At 32.3% G+C, this 19,911-nt stretch overlaps 1 protein-coding gene across 3 annotated transcripts in view; it reads left to right on the top strand.

Annotated features, from left to right (window-relative positions):
• The window catches only part of LOC134711853 (GTPase IMAP family member 9-like), a 57,614-nt gene that overhangs the window by 7,709 nt on the left and 29,994 nt on the right, over positions 1-19,911 (top strand). For all 3 annotated transcript variants that reach the window (XM_063572789.1, XM_063572787.1, XM_063572788.1), the window contains exon 2: positions 12,934-12,997. In XM_063572789.1, the coding sequence (XP_063428859.1) occupies positions 12,988-12,997 (10 nt within the window). In that variant the 5' untranslated portion in view covers positions 12,934-12,987. The remainder of the gene's footprint in view (positions 1-12,933; positions 12,998-19,911) is intronic.

Here is a 19,911-nt window from a genome sequence, read left to right on the forward strand (position 1 = left end):
ACGAGCGTGAACCGGTGCTATTTTTGGCAGGTGTGAGAGAAAATCTATATCGTCTCTTATATAGCTCGGTACATATTTACATAATGGTTTCAAAATTATGTCTAAAAAGTTGCTTAGTCTGTGATTGGGACACGCTGGACCTGCAATGATGGGTCTAATGTTTAGATCCGTTGGTTTTGCACTTTTGTGTATTCGTTTTTCTGAGAATTAATGGCCGATTGGATCTCCTTTGATTTATGGATTAGGGAAGACCATAAAAGTTACTTGTTTTCCTTTCGAACTTTCATACTTCTTTTTCGTAGTTGCCGTTGTGTATTTGTTCAGTACGGTATTCATTCTTCTCTTGACTAGATGATCTATATATATACTAAAAAATGATTAGTTTTTACGTAATTTTTCCGGTTGTTTTGAACGCTATTCCTATTGATACGGGGTCGATTCACTGATGTATTTCGTGGACGGCGATTTTGTTGGTAGTTTACTCTACCAGACTATGGATTCGCTGTTCGACGTTTTTGAGACGAAGCATTGCGTACTACCTCTGCATATGATTTACGTTCTCCTTTTGTCGACAGTGACCGACTTTGCCTTCTTGAAGTGTTTGTCGGAGTATTTTTTCTGGCTGTAGAATTTGAGCCTCTGCGATTGGTTATCTTCTTTTGTCCACTTGGTTGTCTTCTGATATTTTGACCAGTTTGAAGTTTTGATCGTTGTTGCCGTTTCTTGTATTTTGTCGGTTTACCACGATTATATTCAATAGACTGCTCTTTACTGTAATTTATATATATATATATATGTTTATGGGCCAGTTGGCGGACGCCTCTGGGTGCGGGAATTTATAACTGCATTGAAGACCTGTTGGTAACCTTCTGCTGTTGTCTGTTCTATGGTCGGGTTGTTGTCTGTTTGACACATTCCCCATTTCCATTCTTAATTTTATTATCTTTTCAATAGCTGCATAATCTAAAGTAGGAAACAAACCTATAGAATACTTTTATTTCATGTGATGTCAAATTTGTTAAAAAAAATATTATTAAAACCATTTATTTTGTAATTAAAAATGATTTGACACATTTCGTGCTTTTTGTATTCCTTACTAAGAATGATCATAACCAGAGCTGTGTTTCCTGTTTTAAAATTAAATCTCGACTTTTGAGAAATTTACATTGTAAATGAATATAATAGCTTACAACTGTATGCCTTTTGGTTAATTCTATACATTATATTCTAAGTAACAATGCCTGTTAGTTTCTTTTTGTATTGTTTCGTTTGATTCATTCCTATTTTCTTCCATTTCGCCCTTTACAGGTACCTTTCTCTTCACCCCTTTCAGTTGTAATTGTTTGGTGAAATCATTACTTCACAATTCTATATTATATAACTAATTCATAAAATAAAAGACACGTTTATAACTCTTGAGTTGCCTTATTCGGTCCAAACATTTAAAACAATTTGGAATTTTAAATCAAACTTTAATCAAAATTCCCCAAAAAATATTTTTTGAAAACTTTTTAGAATTTTGAATTGATAATTATATGTGTTACACGGATTGAAATTGCTTTATTGTACATTGTATAAAACTTCACAAATAAACCATATAATAAAAGACACATTGAAACTCTTAACTGCCTTATTCGGTCTTATATAATAAAGAGTTACGAACATCACAAAACGTTACGACCATTCTCAACAATTTTGTTTTTTAGTTACGACCATTCTCAACAATTTTGTTTTTTAGTTACGACCATCATGCTTAAATTTTTGAATTACTTTTTAAGGAGGCTCGTGGGTACAAACAAAAATCAACAAAAATTTAAACATTTTTTTTTCATAACAAATTTTATTCATTACTCTATTAGTTGTAACATTATGCTAAGGTTAAAAAATCAACCCAAAAAATCAAGGCGTTTTAGCCCCAAATGATTTTTAAAATTTTTATATCATTGAAAAAGCTCCAAATTATCTCCCTTTGGTGAAAAAAAATGACATTTGTTTGATTTAGAATTGAAATATCTTTTAAAACTCATCGGTGACCTATATTTTTTATTATTTTTTTCAAATAAGCTGCACTTAAACTAAACAATTGTAAAATTAAAGCATTTTCTTATATTAGGTTCTTTTTTTATTTCGATTTTAACTTTTTTTCTCCTATTAGTTCAACAGAAATAAAGTACCTATAAACAAAAACGCATGCTTTTTTTCGATGGCTTATTATGAGCTTAAATGAACGGTGACCCCATATTTTTTATTTATTTTTCAATTAGGTATAGGATAAAGTTTATTAGAGAAAAATAAAGCGAAATCCTATATTAAAAAAAAAAAAAATTATACCCAGGAGCCCCCTTAAAGAAAATTGGAATATTTATATGCATCATATTTTGTTTAAATATCAACGCACTGGTGATTAGTATGTATGAGACAAGCGGTTTGGGTCAAGTAAACCTGTTACTGCACACAAATCTGAAAAGAAAAACGTATCCCTAGAGTTGTCTCCCATTTTCGGATGGTTGCAACTTTTACGCAACGACCATCCGCTTACCACAGTGAAATTATAAGAATCCAGTACAGAGCCTGAGTAACTGGAAACATGTGAGGCTAGAAAATTTAGTGATCGTAGAAAAATGAGTGACTCATTTAATGTTTTTTTCATTTATGCCAGCAGGGGGAAATGTCAATAGCTTTCTTCTCCAAAATCTTTCCCTAGCAAACCTGTCGGACCTTGACAAAAACTCGTTGTGGTCTATGAAAGTGATAGTAAGGTTTTTTTTAGAACAGCTGGGTTTTGCAAATTACATTGCAAAATATATAGTGTATGCCGACCCAGTGGAGTGGCAATGTTTGAGTATTCAGTATTTGATAACAAGTCAGACATCGTCTGTTATCACACAACTTGTACCATCCTGCAATTGAACAGCTTTTATAAGAGGAGACATCAACTCTCATAAATAAGTCTTATAGATCTAGACTAATCCCTTATCTTTTCCCCATTTCTTATAACCTTGTTTGATAAAAATATCACGAAGCTCCTGTAGCCGTTTTGTGACAGGCTCCTTAGAGGAGCAAATCCGCTTTACTCTGGGAGCTCGACTGTACTAAATATATTTTGTACTGTGCTTGGGTGACAGCATTTGGGAGAAATATACTAATGTTTATCTTTTGATGTATAGTAGAGGTCTGTTGATTAGACAACGTCTTTTATATATGCAGTTGTGTCTTAAACGAAATTTCATTGGTTAAAATAGTTGACTGGTGGGCGTTGTTTGCATGTCTGATCAAATCATTGTGTTTTTGTTGGAATTCAATCCAACACCATCAATAAAATGGAACTAAAACAGAGGTTCGATTCAAGATTTAGAATTGATTTGTTTCTCAGACTTGCTTATATTGGTGTCAGATTAATAATCTTGTTTAGTAGCATCTATATACGGGCATGCCCCGCCCCAAAATTATATTGGGCATATTCGCGTCATCGTAAGTAAGGAAAATGCATCACGACAGATGCATGTTGAACATATCCGGATATAAATATAACAGTATGACGTAGAACCCTGCCAATTCCAGGAGTCAACCCGAATGCACTCCTACAACCTCGAGAACACTATATGGATTATTCAATTAAAAAAATGAAATTCAAGACTTCAAAAACTCAAATATTTTTTTTGAATTTTCTAAAAAAATTAAAACTCCAATTTTATTTATTTTTGAAATCAAAATTCAACAAAATATAAAATAAAAAAAATTAAGGGTAGGCCCTTTATCACAAATATTTTACCCTGAGCGATAGCGAGGGCTTAAATATCGGCATAAAGGGACAACCCGTGGTAAAATCACGATATGTTCAAGACCCATGAATGATTTTGATTCTAATAGGACAAATATGGCATTTGTTTTGGATCGAAGGGGCGTAGCTTTCGTTGAGGCAACCGAGGCAACTACTCGGTAAAAAAAAAAAAAATTCCTTCACTGTATTTTCTTTTAAATGATTATTGCAGCAAACTGGCTACTAAACAATAATATAGCAACTTGTTAGCGAAAACAGTGAGAAGAATAGATGAGGATTCAACTCACGAGTCACCGGATCAAATCACTTTACCATTGAATTAGGTTAATTATTTAATTTTGTGTCAGAATAATTTCTAGTATATGAGGGCCTGGGTTTATCCTGAAATTCGTTTGATCAATCCAGCTGTCATTTTGTGGTGATAATCTATAATTCGTTGATTCGTGACCTATACGACCAAATAAATGATCATCACAAAATTTATTACAAATAAACCTTAATATTTGCGTTCGTTTTTTCTGTATTGGACATTTTGTACAGGTTTCTTATATCCACCTAGCAAGATCATGATTTCTTGTGATATGACGTTAACTCATGTCAGTCACAGTCACTGTAAAGTACAGCCAACTATATTAGAGTGTACTACGGCCTGGGAATATATTGGGAGTCATTAGGCATTTGAGCTGGCTTTCTGCTGGGAACAGTATGTCAATATATATGTTCCTGCTTTCTGAAACTGCAAGTCAGGAAACTGGCTTTTCATTGGTTGTCTAATGTGATACCTTCACGTATTTTGTTATTTTTATAGTTTTGAGTATAGATAGTAAAGCATATAATTAACATTAATATCATGAAATAATATTGAACAGCAACTATTTTTAACGATTTTTCTTCTTCAAATTGTAAAAACCTCGATAGCTACAGGGGGCACAGCCCCCCTGACTCGGTATAAACAGAAAGCAAGCTACGCCACTATTAAATAAAATAAATAAATATTAAGTCCCTGATCGATAGCGAGGGGTAAAATATCGGCATAAAGGTATAACCTGTGGTAAAATCACGATAATTATATTCATATATTGTGATTTTGCGAAGTAGTTGGCCCCTGATGACAAATCATGTGATTTTACCCTGCGCGATAGCAAGGGGTAAAATATCTGCATTTGGGGACAACCCGTGGTAAAATCACGATATATTCAACCCCCATGAATTATTTCGATTCTTATAGGACAAATAAGGTAATTCTTTTGGATCGAAGATGGTAGAAACAAATATTTGCCGTTCCCATAAAAAAACGCACTTCTAATTTGGCGTAAAAGAACGGAACAAACTGAACAGTGAATTAGTCACACTTTGTTAACTATTTATTTATTACGTATTTAGATAGTTTTGGGCGAGTTTAAATGATAATTTACTTTAGGTCTGATATAGTTAAAAGAATATGGCTTATAACACATTTCAACATCGTTTAAGTTTCCTTGTTGAGATGATTTTCGGTTTCACAAGCGTATAATGTTCCCGTAAAATGCTGATCATTCTCTTGCGATTCATCAACCATCATTAGGGGTTTTGAAGGAAGATATCGCGGACATCTTTTATGAAAAACCGATTTACCTAAAAGTTACCTAAAACTTATTGAACCAAATCGAATTCTCCATGAGGGACGATAATTTCAAGATCTGCCGCCCGAAAGATGACCACCTGTTTTGCATGCTGCATTTTCGCCCGAAACCTATAACAGGAGATTGTATACACATGCAGAGAAATTGGGACTTCAGGATTTCATGTTTTTATCCCGGAATTTCGGACCAGGACCCCTTCAACCCCCCCCCCCCCTTTTTCTCATAATTATTTTAAAAGTGGAAACTTATTGTAAACACAAGCAAAACTAAGGTGGTTGTTTCCAGAAACAAGGTAAATAAAGAAGCGAGGAGAAATGCCTGTATAATGACAAAATTATTGATTATACTGATGAGAGTTATATTTTCTGAGACTATTTTAGTTTTTTTTTAATTTGGGACCTCAGGATGTTTTGAAGGCCGGGATTTCGGGACCAAGACCCCATCGTCCGAATCCCCCCTATCTTTTTACCATCACAAAAAAGGAAAATAATTGTAAACACAGCTAAACTAAGGTGGTTGTTTTCAGAAACTGTGGTAAATTAAAAAGCGATGAGAAATGGTTGTGTATTGTTATAAAATCTCTGCACCATTGGAAACCAAAACGAAAAATTATGACTATGGTTTTAGACTCTCATTGTTATATATGCCCATGTTTAATCAATGCATGGCAGAGGATCTACTTAAAAGCAAAATGACAAAAATACCGTACTGCGAGGGAAACTGAAAACGGAATAAAATAGTGCATCAAATCTTGCTTTATCGCAAGATAAACATATCATTTGCATGAAAAAAATGTGCTCTGCTTTTCTGAATGTCTCAAATGAGAATAGTGTGTGGTATATTTACAATCGAATTTTAATGCAAAACCATTGGCAATGTAATTTAGAAAAAAAGTGGTTTAAAATTCATATTTATATATCAGTTTTTTATAAAGAAAATTTGTTTGTAGCATGTAGCTGTAGTAATTTAAAACATCTACATAAACACTGATTTGTTTATTTAGAGGTTGCCCAGTTTTACAAAACTCCATTGGTGCTGATTGGTTGAATTTTTGTGTGACACCTACTTGTTAATCGTTATTCGTACTAACGAGTATAATAAATGTATAATTGACGGGTATTGTCAGTTTTCTGATGAAGTTCGGTTGATCTCGGTTTGCACTCTGGGTCCCTTCTCTAATAAAACTGATCTCCACAAAATACTGTATATAATAAAAATATATGAGGTATGGAGCTGAAATGTCAGTAACTGCTGAATTCCTTTGTGAATTTATGTTGTAGCGTCATTTTTGCTTAGTTTCGTCACTTCCTTATTCTGACATCGGACTCGGACTTCTTTTAAAATGAGTTTGACTGTGCGTATTGCTGTGTGTTTGTTTATTCTGCATTTGCTAGAGGTATAAGAGAGGTTTGCGATATCACAAGCATGTTTAACCCCTCCACATTTTTTTTTGCACCAGTCTTAAGTGAGGAGCTTTTGTGTGTTTTCACTTATATGTTTCGGAGTTGTGTGTGCGCTCGTTTTCACTAAACTAGTACAGAAATTTGTTAACAAGATGTCAACTTAAGCCTGCCTTCTGGAGCATAATTGGTTCATTGTGTTGAAAACCCGTTGGTAGTTTTCGGCTGTTGTCTTCGTACTACATTTGTATGAACATCAAGATTAATCTCCTTAAACCTGTAAAGGGGAGTTTTAGCGAGCTCTATTTGTATAGTTTTATTGTTGATATTCACCCCAATTTAAATCTAGTATTAAATTATATATTTGTATGACATAACTTTCTTGATATTTCTAATTATTGGAAGAATTTTATACACATATTAAAGTAGTATACCTAAAACGACAAAGTTATTTTTCATTTACCAGTAGATGAGTTTCATTTACTAAGTGATTATTTTCGAAGGGTTAAATGACGATGGTGTTTTGCCATGATGGCTTTGTTTGGACTTTTCTGTTTGTTTTTTGGTCTTGTATTTAAAAAAGAAGATATGGTATGATTGCCAATGAGACAACTATCAACAAAAGACCAAAATGCCACAACATTAACAACTATATGTCACCGTACGGCCTTCAACAAATAGCAAAGCCCATACCGCATAGTCAGCTATAAAAGGCCCCCATAAGACAATGTAAAACAATTCAAACGAGAAAACTAACGGCCTTATTTATGTAAAAAAATGAACGAAAAACAAATATGTAACACATAAACAAACGACAACCACTGAATTACAGGCTCCTGACTTGGGACAGACACATACATCAATAATGTGGCGGGGTTAGACATGTTAGCGGGATCCCAACCCTCCCCCTAACCTGGGACAGTGGTTTAACAGTACAACATAAGAAACGAACTGTAAAAATCAGTTGAAAAAGGCCTAACTCATCAGATAGACAAAAATAAAAGTGGACGTGGCCGGGTACTTAAACATCCCGACACAATAAGACACAATGAACAGATCTGAGAGTACTCGCAGTTATCTGACAGCTAGTTCGATGCCACTAATTATAACTAACAAAAAATGCATGCCTCAATCCGTACACATCCAACATACAATGGATTTAGTGTAAAGACGTCATAAACAGCCAGAGAAAAACATAACCTTGTGCAATGCCAAGTTACAGGTATCGACAGATTGCAGATTCATGAAAATGTATATGTATATGTATATTAAGGTGCATTCACACGATACGATTTTCCGTCCGATTTTCCATTCGACTTGACACCGTCGCACAGGTAAATCGTACAGCGTTCTGTTCACACGATACGATTTTCCATTCGATTTCATCAGATTTGAACAAGTGCTTTTTATATATTTCTAAACGCAGCAACTTCAGAAATTATCTTTATACGCAAGTATTATTAAAGTTTAAACAAATATTATTGAGTTATTTATTGTATGGTGATTTGATAATGAGTTTCCAAGGACTATTCCTAAATTCTCCAAAATATTTGTTTCGTCTAGCAATTTTTTTATGTATACCTGTAGCTTTTAAAGTCATAAGAAACCTCAAATAAAAAAAAATAATGCATATGTTTTTTATAACTCAATGGATAGTTTTCATTGTAAAACTTATGTACATAAAAAAAATTCTGAAGAAAATACTTTAATTTATTCATATTTAGAAGAAGTGTACTTATTTGAATTGCTTTCTTCCAGCAAGCAATTCCACCGACATATTTTCCGTATGCAAGGTGACCTCAGTGTGACCCATCTCGTAAAAATCCGGTGACCACAATACGCATGGATGTCCTTAAAATAAACTATTATCTGAATTTAAATGTTAAACACGTGCTCAATTTCCATGCTTTTTTGTTTATTTTTCGTCAATTGTTGACAAACAGGTGACAATCGTTAAACTTCGGCTTCAAAACACGAACTTTAATTACCTGCCATATTTTCACAACACTGACCGATTGAAAAAAAATTGACGATTTATACGAAATTTACACGAAAAAAATGATAAATTCGAGCACAGAAGACTAAGTTTATGATGTTTGTATGCATTGGTTCAAGAATTTGAAGAACATTATTTTTCATCGGTCACTCGTTTCTTATGACTTTAAATTATCAGATATTTTATATTTCATTAATATTATTATCTTTAATACATATTGCACTACCATCTGAAATGAGACTACCATAATGATCGTACTGGCCCTAATAAACGTTTCGTTGTCGTCGTCGTCTCCCGAAGATGGATGGTTTCCGGATAATAACTTTAGTTTTGAAGTTATTAGAAATCGATGAAATTTCAACGCAAGGTTAATTTCTACTACAAGAAGGTATGAATTGAGTTTGGGTGATTTGGTCCCAACGGTTTATGAATAAGGGATAAAACAGAGGCACAAATAAGCATTTTTCTTTGTTTTCGCACAATTACTTCAGAATAAGTAAGTAGAAATCTATGAAATTTAAACGAAAGTTTTATGACCACAAAGGGAAGGTTGTGATTGATTCTGGGAGTTTTGGTCCCAACAATTTAGGAATAAGGGGCCAAAGGGTCCAAAATCAAACTGGCCCAGTTTTTAAGTTGGTCCAAAGCGGGGTCCAAAATTAAACTTTGTTTGATTTCAACAAAAGTAATTATATATATGGGATCTTTGATATGCCGAATTTTACCTTGTATTAATGTTTTTGGTGTTTGGGCCCTTTGTCAAATTGGTCAACATTGAGTACTTAAGTGTTCAAAATTGAACTTTATTTAATTTTATCATAAACGAGTTCTGGGGGTTATTTGATATGCTGAATCTACATGTAACCATGTATTTAGATTTTGGATATTGGACCATAATAAGAACATGTCAAATTAATTTTTTTTAAAGTTTTTTAACCACATTAATCCTGTGTCAGAAACCTATTTTGTGTCAACTATTTAATCACAATCTAAATTCTAAGCTGTATCAAGCTTGAATGTTGTGTCCATACTTTCCCAACTGTTCAGGGATCGATTTCTGCGGTCGTATAAAGCTGCGCCCTGCGGAGCATCTGCTTTGTTGCCCGTTTTGTAAATAGATTAGACTGTTGGTTTTACTGTTTGAAAATGTGTACACTGGCCATTTTTGGGACCCTTTATATTTTGCTGTTTTATGTCAGCTAATCAGAAGAAGGCTTCGTGTTGAAGGTCGTAAATGTACTTGGACCTATAATTGTTAGCTTAACTCGCTGAGACTTGTATGCGGAGTTCTCTCAATCACTGGCGTCAACGTGATGATCGTAACTGCAGTTACGATCATCCCAATATGGCGGACAGAAATATAGGGATATTTTAGAAGGCTTATTCCTCTATTTTAACAGCTTATTTTCAGATTTGTATTATTTCAAGAAACATCTGTATAAGCATTGCCATTGAAATATTTTTCGGACAGAATTGAAAAGCAACAAGAAGAATGAAAATCGCGATTCAAAAAATCACGATGATGATCGTAACTTTTATTTATTTTTATCAACGATGATCGTAACTTGTACATACAAGTAATATTTAGTTAGCTTTTAATCTACTGATAACAAAATCAATATTTATACCAATAAAAACAATATTCAATGATCTTATTACAGTGTTAAGTAGGTAATCTTTTAGAATAAGTTTATTTAAAGGAGATACAAGTTTACATGGATCATTTTTAAATTTCCGGGCACGGTTAACAACATTTCCGTAAAAATGAGGATATGCTATCCCGTTAGAAATAAGTTTTCTACAGGTACAACCAAACTTCAAAACCAAATCTTTATATCTATGGAAAAAATTAGTAAAAGTTTTAAGTAATTTATGGTAACGATATCCCTGGTTTAATAATTTACCAGTAATACATGATAGTTAAAATCAAAAACGTCCTAACAGACACGGGCATAGCGAACAAGTTGTGAAATATAAACACCGTAAGATGGTGCCAAAGGGACATCACCATCTAAAAATGGAAAATTTACACTAGTTATTTTGGGGCCCTTTATAGCTTTTTGATCGGTGTGATCCAAGGCTCCGTGTTGAAGGCCGAACATTGTTTACTTTTACAAATTGTTGTTTCGATGGAGAGTTGTCTCATTGGCACTCACTCCACATCTTCCTATATCTAATCAGTCATCTTTATACTGCAGTGTAGTTTTTTTTACTCAAATCAAATATTTTATTGTCATATAAACTTTACAGTTTGTGACCAACATATATTAATACAACACACACAATAAACATATATACATACATATTAAACATACAAAATATCAACAGCATTAAAAACAAACAAGTTGTTAAGAGTCCCCTGCCCTCAGTTCTAATGACTTTTTCAAGAAGGATCCTAACTTATTTGTTTGTAAAGGCGATGATGGATTTAGTAAGTAATGATTTTTTTCTTCTTCATTTAAAATATTAAAGTTATTATTTTCTGCACATATGTGATGAAAAAAGTCATTTCTTAAAGTTTTATTGTACTCACAATATAGTAAAAAATGTTTCTCATCCTCTAGTATTTTACATTTATGGCAAAGACGTTCCTCTCTTGGGATTTTAAAATATCTCCCCTTTTCAATCAAGAGGGAGTGATCACTTATTTTAAATTTAGTGATTAATCTCCTTATCTGAAAATTAGATGTATTTAGATAATATTCTAGTTTGTAATCTTTTTAAGTTTTTTATAGAGAAAAAATTTACTTTTATCATCGATGTTTTGAAATTTATTTTGAATTAAATCTTCATATCTATTTTTCATTTTTAACTTTTATATCGTTTTTTATTTTATTTACATCTTTTATGTCCTTACAAGTAGAAAGAATATTAAGGTCAACGTTAGTCTCTTTAACAATATTTTTAGCATATGTATACCATGAGTAAGTTCCTGTCAAATCTAGAGACTGTGCTAGAGAAAAAGCTTCCTTTAACAATGGATAAATATTATTATTATATAGTCTAGCTAAATATAAAAGGGTTTGTGTTTTAATAAAACTTTCTATAGGCAATCTTCCTAATTCAACTCTTGCTCCTAAATTGGGTGCATTTTTTCTTATCCCTAGAGTAGATTTACAAAATTTAAGATGCATATTTTCTATGGGGGTTTTGTCTATAAAATCAAGTTGATTAATTTCTTTTCCTGAAGTTAAGGCTCTGCTTTTGGCTCGATGAAAAGAAATATATGTATCCAAATATGATACTTCTGAATTATAGGTCATAATTGGTTTTACTAAAGAATCAAAAAGATTATTTTACTACTCCGGAATTGAAAGTGTAGTTAAAATGAACTGCTAGAATTTTTAAATAAAAAATAGATTTGCAAAATGTGTCAATTTACATGTATTTGAAGAAATAATTATAACAAGAAATCATTATATATTACTTGACTTGATAAGATTGACACAATTAAAATTTTAAGTTGCTACATGTAGCTTATAAACTTGTTCACGTTCCAGTAGAAGCCAAAAAAGAAAACAAATTTTTCTAAATATATTTAAATATGCATATCTAAATATCTTAAAATTGTATGGTTAATGTCACTCGTCTAAATACCACTACTCGAGTAAAACAATTTTTATGTTCAAAGTAATGTTAAATTTATAATAGAACAATAACATAATGACATATAATAGAACAATAACACAATGGCGGGATCTTTAAAAGTACAGAGTCACGTCATATGAACCAAAGAAACACAAAAAGTCGCACATACAAAACACACCAGCAAAACTGAAAGATAATATAAAACACATTGACGGGATGTATAAGTACCGAGCCACGTCAAATGGGTATTACAGAAAACAGACCAAACAGTAAAAGTAATATTGATAATAGAACAAAGACAAATAAAAGAACAATAGAACACGTGGTCTAGATTATAAACATTGTCAGTACGTAAATAAATGAGCATACATTACTTTGTAACTTTAGACTGTTATTGAAAAAATTGTATCAATTTATTTATTATAAATTATTCAAGTATCTTTGTATCACAATGCTTGGTATTGTTCAGATAAAACTAATTTAAAAATAAATTACAAAAAAAATAAATTTGAATACTTATTCAGATTTTTGAATTTTCAAATGCAGATTACCAAGATTTTCAACTTTACTAGAGCAGAAAGCTATTTCGCAAATACAGACATGGACATTGGTAAATATTTACTTCTTTATAATTATTTATGATAGATTATAACGTTTCATTTTTTCACATCATCAAGCCTCGCATTTTTTATATTTTTAATATGAAAGTTTAACTGTCACGAGTGGAAAAATATCGTATCACATTCGATGCAGTGGTAGAATCTATATTCATCCACTGAAGACAGTTAAAGGAGTAGGTCCAGTAAGACCCCTTTTTGGTCCCAAAATATAGCAGTTCGACAAAATGTAAACTATTAGTTATTTTTTGGGAAAGTACAATGCTACTGCTACATAAATATGGGCTGTTTTTTGGCAATACAGTGCACATATATCGGGTATTAGCATCATTAAGTTATGATAAATTACTGAAATCGTCACAATTCAATTTAATTTTAGACGGTTTCCGTCTTTTAAATGAAAGTGGCCTCATTCTTAATTTTGAAATGCAAGTTGTATTTTATGATAATACATAACATATATGAGACAATATCTGAAAAAGTCTACTTTCCATGTCCCCCACTTCACCAGCAATTATTTTTTTATTCAACCATCTTTTTTGAAAATTTTAAGTTTCAGTATAAACTATATTAAATAATGCACCAACTCCTGCCAATTAAACACTCATTCTTGTATTTCTTCCAATAAAATATTGTAATTTAAATGTTCAACCCCCCTAAAATCATGTTGTCCGCTGTGTTTTTTTGAAAACTAAATAATTCAAATAATATCCAAATTAATTCAACAGGCGTCCGATTCTCACATATATGATATATTATATAATAAACTTGCCCCTAATTTGTCTTTTTATATTAAAACTAGAGCATGTAATAAAATTTTGCAAATTTTAAGACAAAAAAAATTTGTCCCCAGGGGTGTTTTCCCTCCTGTAACCACTAGGTTTTTTTACCTGTGGAAACGTTTACAAGACCAAGAGTTATTTTCCCATTATGAATTTTGAAGAGCATCATTTCCTGAATGCATTAGTACAAAGAAATAGATGGAAAGGCGGCCAGGTTTGAAAATTCAAGCCCATCCAAGGTACGAATTTATAGAAAAAATACTTTATGGTGTTCTATCCTGTTATAGCCTTTTCAAACACTTTTTAAGAATAATTTTATGTGTGCACCACAGCATTAGGTGTGTTTTTATGTCATCTTTTTAAATGTTATATGTCACAGGAAATACACTTACATTTAATGTGATAAAAAGGACAAAAACTATCGCCTTATTCCTTTCTGTTACGTTCTGTCATGTTACCTGATAAAAAGTAACAGTATAACCATCATCAGTAACAGGAAGGATGCTAAAGACAATTTCACTAAAGAATCGAAAAGTTTATCTACTATATGCCAACCATTTCATTTAATTTATGTTATCACCACCTTATCCAATAAATTTCAAAATAATACACAGAGTTTTTCCCTTTGATAACAGCTGAGAACATTGTGCAATTCTAGTATAGTAGGTAGTAACAGCAAGGAATTTATTTTAGAATTTTTCATTACCTAGGCAGATTTTTCATCTTGAAATTACAGTTTCAAAGGATAAATGACATTGTTTGCTGTTATCTTCCAATTGTGACCAATCTAAAATGATTTTTTTTTCTTAAACTTTAAAATAAAGCAGAAAAATCCTCCCTGTTACCAACTCTGTCCTGTTACTCAAGATTCTTTCATTTTACCGACATATCTGACTATATTTAAGTATATTTCTAAACCTTTTGTATTGCAAATGCTAAAATCTTTAATTGACATTTAATAAACTATTGCAGGATTTACTAGTAAACCACAAATAGTGTCTTAACCTTATTTCTTATTCCCATTAGCAACTTTTTAAAATTGGTTCACTTTGGTAACAGGAAAGAACTGGATTTTTGTGTACCATTTTTAAAATAGCCATTGCTTCCTTATTAAACAATTGTTTGAATTACAGACAACAGTTCCTAGATCCACAATGTGTGTTTTTCGATTCGTGCTATTAAAATACCGGGTCTAAAGATTATTTTTTTTTGTTTTTTCTTATTGCCAAAAAATCGACTTTTTCAGATATTGTCTCATATACAGTTTCAGGATGAACACGGATGCAGCAACTTTCATTTTTGACAAAAAAACATCTGCTAAGTTACATTTTTTGGCAGATTTGATAGATTTTTCATACTTAAGCTTGCATCGGAGCATTTTTTTAAATAACTAAATCAGTTAAAATCTTTCACAAAAACTAATTGAATCAACTGATATAGACACTCAAGTGTTTAAAAAGTATCCACAATCTTTCGTAAATGAATCTGAAACTTGAGGCCAAAATCGGCCCTTATCGAACCTTCTCCTCTGCAAAGACAAGAAAATATTTTATTTATGTCTAACCTCTATAAAACATACAAGTAGTTAATAAAACAATATCATGAAACATTACAAGAACCACTTTAAAAAGAGTTATGAGAGACTAACTAAAATGTTTTTACATAATTTACACTAAAATTAGCTTTATAAAATACATATTCGCTTCAATAAAATGCCATTGCAGATTTTGGCAGTATAAAAGTACATATTTTCATCTCTGAATAAAAAATATAAATGTATCGTCATTAGACAAATGCATAGAATTAACATTAAATGGAGATGCTTGATAAAAGTTTATAACAACGCAAATCTTCATAGTTTTTATTTCACTGACCAATTCATTAATTATACATATTTTTAATTTTCAATTAAAAGATTCTCATTACTAGTGACAGTAGTGTTGTTATAAATAACAAATTATATTTTCATTAAAAGACATTCGTACCTTCCAGTATCAATTATCAAAGGACCAGTAACACTTCTAAATTTTGGAAAGGCAATCCTACATGTATACTAACCAGGATGTTTTTTTATGCCCTACCTACGATAGTAGAGGGGCATTATGTTTTCTGGTCTGTGCGTCCGTCTGTCTGTTTGTCCGTCCGCCCGTATGTTCGTTCGTCCGTCTGTCCCGCTTCAGGTTACAGTTTTTTGTCAAGGTAGTTTTTGATGAAGTTGAAGTCCAATCAACTTAAAACTTAGTACACATGTTCCTTATGATATGATCTTTCTAATTTTAAAGCCAAATTAAACTTTTGATCCCAATTTCACGGTCCACTGAACATAGAAAATGATAGTGCGAGTGGGGCATCCGTGTACTTTGGACACATTCTTGTTAAACCAAATTAAACTTTTGACCCCAATTTCACGGTCCACTGCACATAGAAAATGAAAGTGCATGTTTCAGGTTAAAGTTTTTGGTCAAGGTAGTTTTTGATGAAGTTGAAGTCCAATCAACTTGAAACTTAGTACACATGTTCCTTATGATATTATCTTTCTAATTTTAATGCCTTATTATATTTTTTATCCAATTTCATGGTCCATTGAACATGGAAAATGATAGTGCGAGTGGGGCATTCGTGTACTTTGGACACATTCTTGTAAATGAATCATTTTCTTCACCACATTCATTTTTGAACCGTCTGTAAGTAAAATGAAGGTAGATTTGCTGCGATTGTTTCACACGAAATCATTATGCCATTGTAGCTCTTTAAATCTCATGAATCTAATAAAACAAATATTCTGCCGTTATACAATATTTAGTTTTGTATTGCAACTTGTTATCGCAATTGCTAATATAATTACTGGGTTGAGTTGGAAATAGATTAGATGCAAAAATAAATGATTATTTAAAGAATTTTTCATATTGACTTCTCTCTGTATAATTATATTGGTATCGATGGTGACGGAGTGCTATTTATGCAAGTCATTTTTCTTCAATTTGGTTTAATTAAATAGTATTATTTTAAAGAGTGATTGCATTTAAAGTGATATGCATTGCTCAGAAGTTTCCTTGGTATGAAATATTGTTATTTTCTGAACTTCAGTTTTTTCTGATATATGATGTTGGGCTACTGCCACAACCTTGTTCATGCTCTTACTGACCTGAACCTATCTAATATTTATTCAACAGTTATTCATTATATGTATTAGAAATTACTTAGGTATATTAAAAGGGCAATACGCCAATATTCAGTCTTATAGCCATAGAACCGAAAAGAGCAGGGGTGGTGTTCTCGAAGCTATCTTAGGATTAGGACGTGTCCTAAGTCTATCTTATGACAAGTATTTGTCCTTAGTCGTGTTCTCGAAGCTTTCTTAACTTATGATATGTCTCATTTTTCGTCCTAACTTTAGGACACCCAAGAAGGTGTCTTAAGAGCATCCTATCTTCATCCTAGTGTAATAAAGTTTGGATTTCGCTTTTTGTTCATTATTTTACGTGAAAATCAACCTGAAATGAAACGCACCATCGGTTATTCACTCGTATATAAAGAAATTGTGCATGATTTTAAACTTTGAACTTAGTGTTTCACGATACGATTACTCTAAAAATTTAATTCCCATTTCAAAACAAATTGTTTTTCAGTTTAAATAACAATCCTTTTTGATATAATTGCATTGGTAATTATACATTTAATTCTGTACATGTTATTATAAAATTCGTAAACAAATTTATAAAATAATTTCGTCATTAATAAATGTTTAATACAAAAATTACTTTAGCAATTTAAAATTCCGACTTAGGATATGTTTAGGACGTCCTAACATAAGATTTGTCTGAGAGAGCTTCGAGACACAACTTAAGAGTGTCCTAAGTTGATCCTAAGTCCATCCTTAAATTTGTCTAAGATGTGTCTTAGGACAAATCTTAGGATACTTTCGAGAACACCACTCCTGATTCCTCCAGAGAAAAAAACGCGACAAAGGGGGAGATTATGTCCTTAAAAAAAATCTGCCGTACCGATGATAAAAAATAATGTCATCTTTTTATCAGGCAATAAGTATGCTTCAAATAATTAGATGTAAGTTTCATTATAATACGTTATTCTGATTGGCTTAATGCACATCACACACATGTTATTCCGTAAACAATTGCATTAGACAATAAAATTTATCATGCATGATGACACGAGGTCCCACAATTAAGTGCGCAGGTAAATTATATAAAACTGGATAAAAATCGTGTTTTCATGATCCTAGCTAAAAATGTAATTATAAGTATTGAATGCTTCTTTTTGTAACTATATAGGGTTGTAAAAGCGTTGATCGTGCGTACATTTTTAGAATGAAGCTCTTCTGCGCTTGATACAAAATGTACTTCGGTCAACGCTTTTACACCCCAATAAATTTACAAAAAGAAGCATTCAAAACTTATAATTACATTTTTTAGCATGGATCATGAAAACACGATTTTTATCCAGTTTTATATAATTTACCTGCGCACTTAATTGTGGGACCTCGTGTCATCATGCATGATAAATTTTAATGATAAATATACAGATATCGCTTAAATGCTCCACCCACTGCCGGACTGAGTATTGTTTGAACCTGTGTGACCTCAGAATTTGTATTCCAGTTGCATTCCAATGACGATGACAATTGTCGATTTCAAAACTTGAATGTGTATGATTGTGTTACAAAATCAACCATGTCAACTTCAGCATGCATGTTCAGTAAATGTGAAGTCTGAAGCGTAGGACAACTCGTACACTTCTGTTTCAAATTTGACAATGTTTTGTTATTTGTTTTTACTGTTGAAATTAGTTGTTATGTTATAATAGATAATTATTCACCTTGAGCGATGTATTATTGATGACCATTTGAGATTCTTATTTTGCGAACCCGTCTTCAGCGTAATGTGTGATTTTGATATTACTACGCGGGCCTCAAGGTATTACAAATCGAAAATAAATGCTAAATATGTTAGTTTTTATACCCCCGCTTTAAAAAAGGGGGGTATACTGTTTTACCTCTGTCTGTCCTTCCGTCAGTCCGAGTCAGTCCGTCCGTCCCATGAATATTTGTCGTCGCATTTTTCTCAGGAACTACAATACAAGGATTTCTGAAATTTGGTTTCAGGGTTAATCTAAGTCAGCTGTACCGTGTGATGTGTTTTGACAACTTCCTGTTTACCGAACACTTGTATGATTTTACACATGATAGCCAAGTTGAAAATTTTCGTCACCTTTTTCTTAGGAACTACAATACAAGGATTTCTGAAATTTGGTTTCAGGATTTATATAAGTCAGCTATACCGTGTGATGCGTTTTCAGATTCATCACTCGACAACTTCCTGTTTACCTAACACTTGCATATTTTTACACTATTTATATTATCCACTTGCGGCGGGGGTATCATCAGTGAGCAGTAGCTCGCAGATTCACTTGTGTCTTTCAAAACACAAACAATATACAAAATTAATTGCAGGATAAAGACAATAATTGTTTAGTGTCTTTAAATATCAGCTGTAGTTGTACTCGGCTCGAAACAGGTGTAGTAGCTCGCTAAAAGCTCGCATACACCTTGTTTCCTAGCCTCGTACAAATACAATTGATATTTAAAGACAATAAACAGTTATTGTCTATATATCCTTTTGATATTGGATGTGTACTGATTGATTATTGAGTCTTACATCCATGATTTTTTTTATCAATTATAAGTGACTTTGAACTAGCTGTAAGTAACTGCGAGTACGCTAAGATCTGTACTTGGTGTCCTTTTGCTCTTGGGATGTATAAGAAACCGGACATGTCCACTTGTGTTTGTAGTATTTGTATTTTTAACCATCTGATGAGTTAATGCTTTTTCAACGGATTTGTATCGTTCGTTATTATGCTGTACTGATACACCACTGTCCCAGGGTAGAAGGATCCCGCTAACATGTTTAACCATTCTCTATATATGTGCCTGTCCCAAGCTCGTTTGCATTGTTTTATATTGTTATTTCGGGGCCTTTTATAGCTGACTATGTGGTATGGGCTTTGCTCATTGTTGAAGTAAAATTAAGTAAATTCAAAGTAATAAAAAATTTTAAAACATAAAGAAGAAAAAGAAAATGACATGTGACATTGTCATTCACATA

This window comes from Mytilus trossulus, chromosome 3 (genome assembly GCF_036588685.1).
Source record: "Mytilus trossulus isolate FHL-02 chromosome 3, PNRI_Mtr1.1.1.hap1, whole genome shotgun sequence".
Classification (NCBI taxonomy): domain Eukaryota; kingdom Metazoa; phylum Mollusca; class Bivalvia; order Mytilida; family Mytilidae; genus Mytilus; species Mytilus trossulus.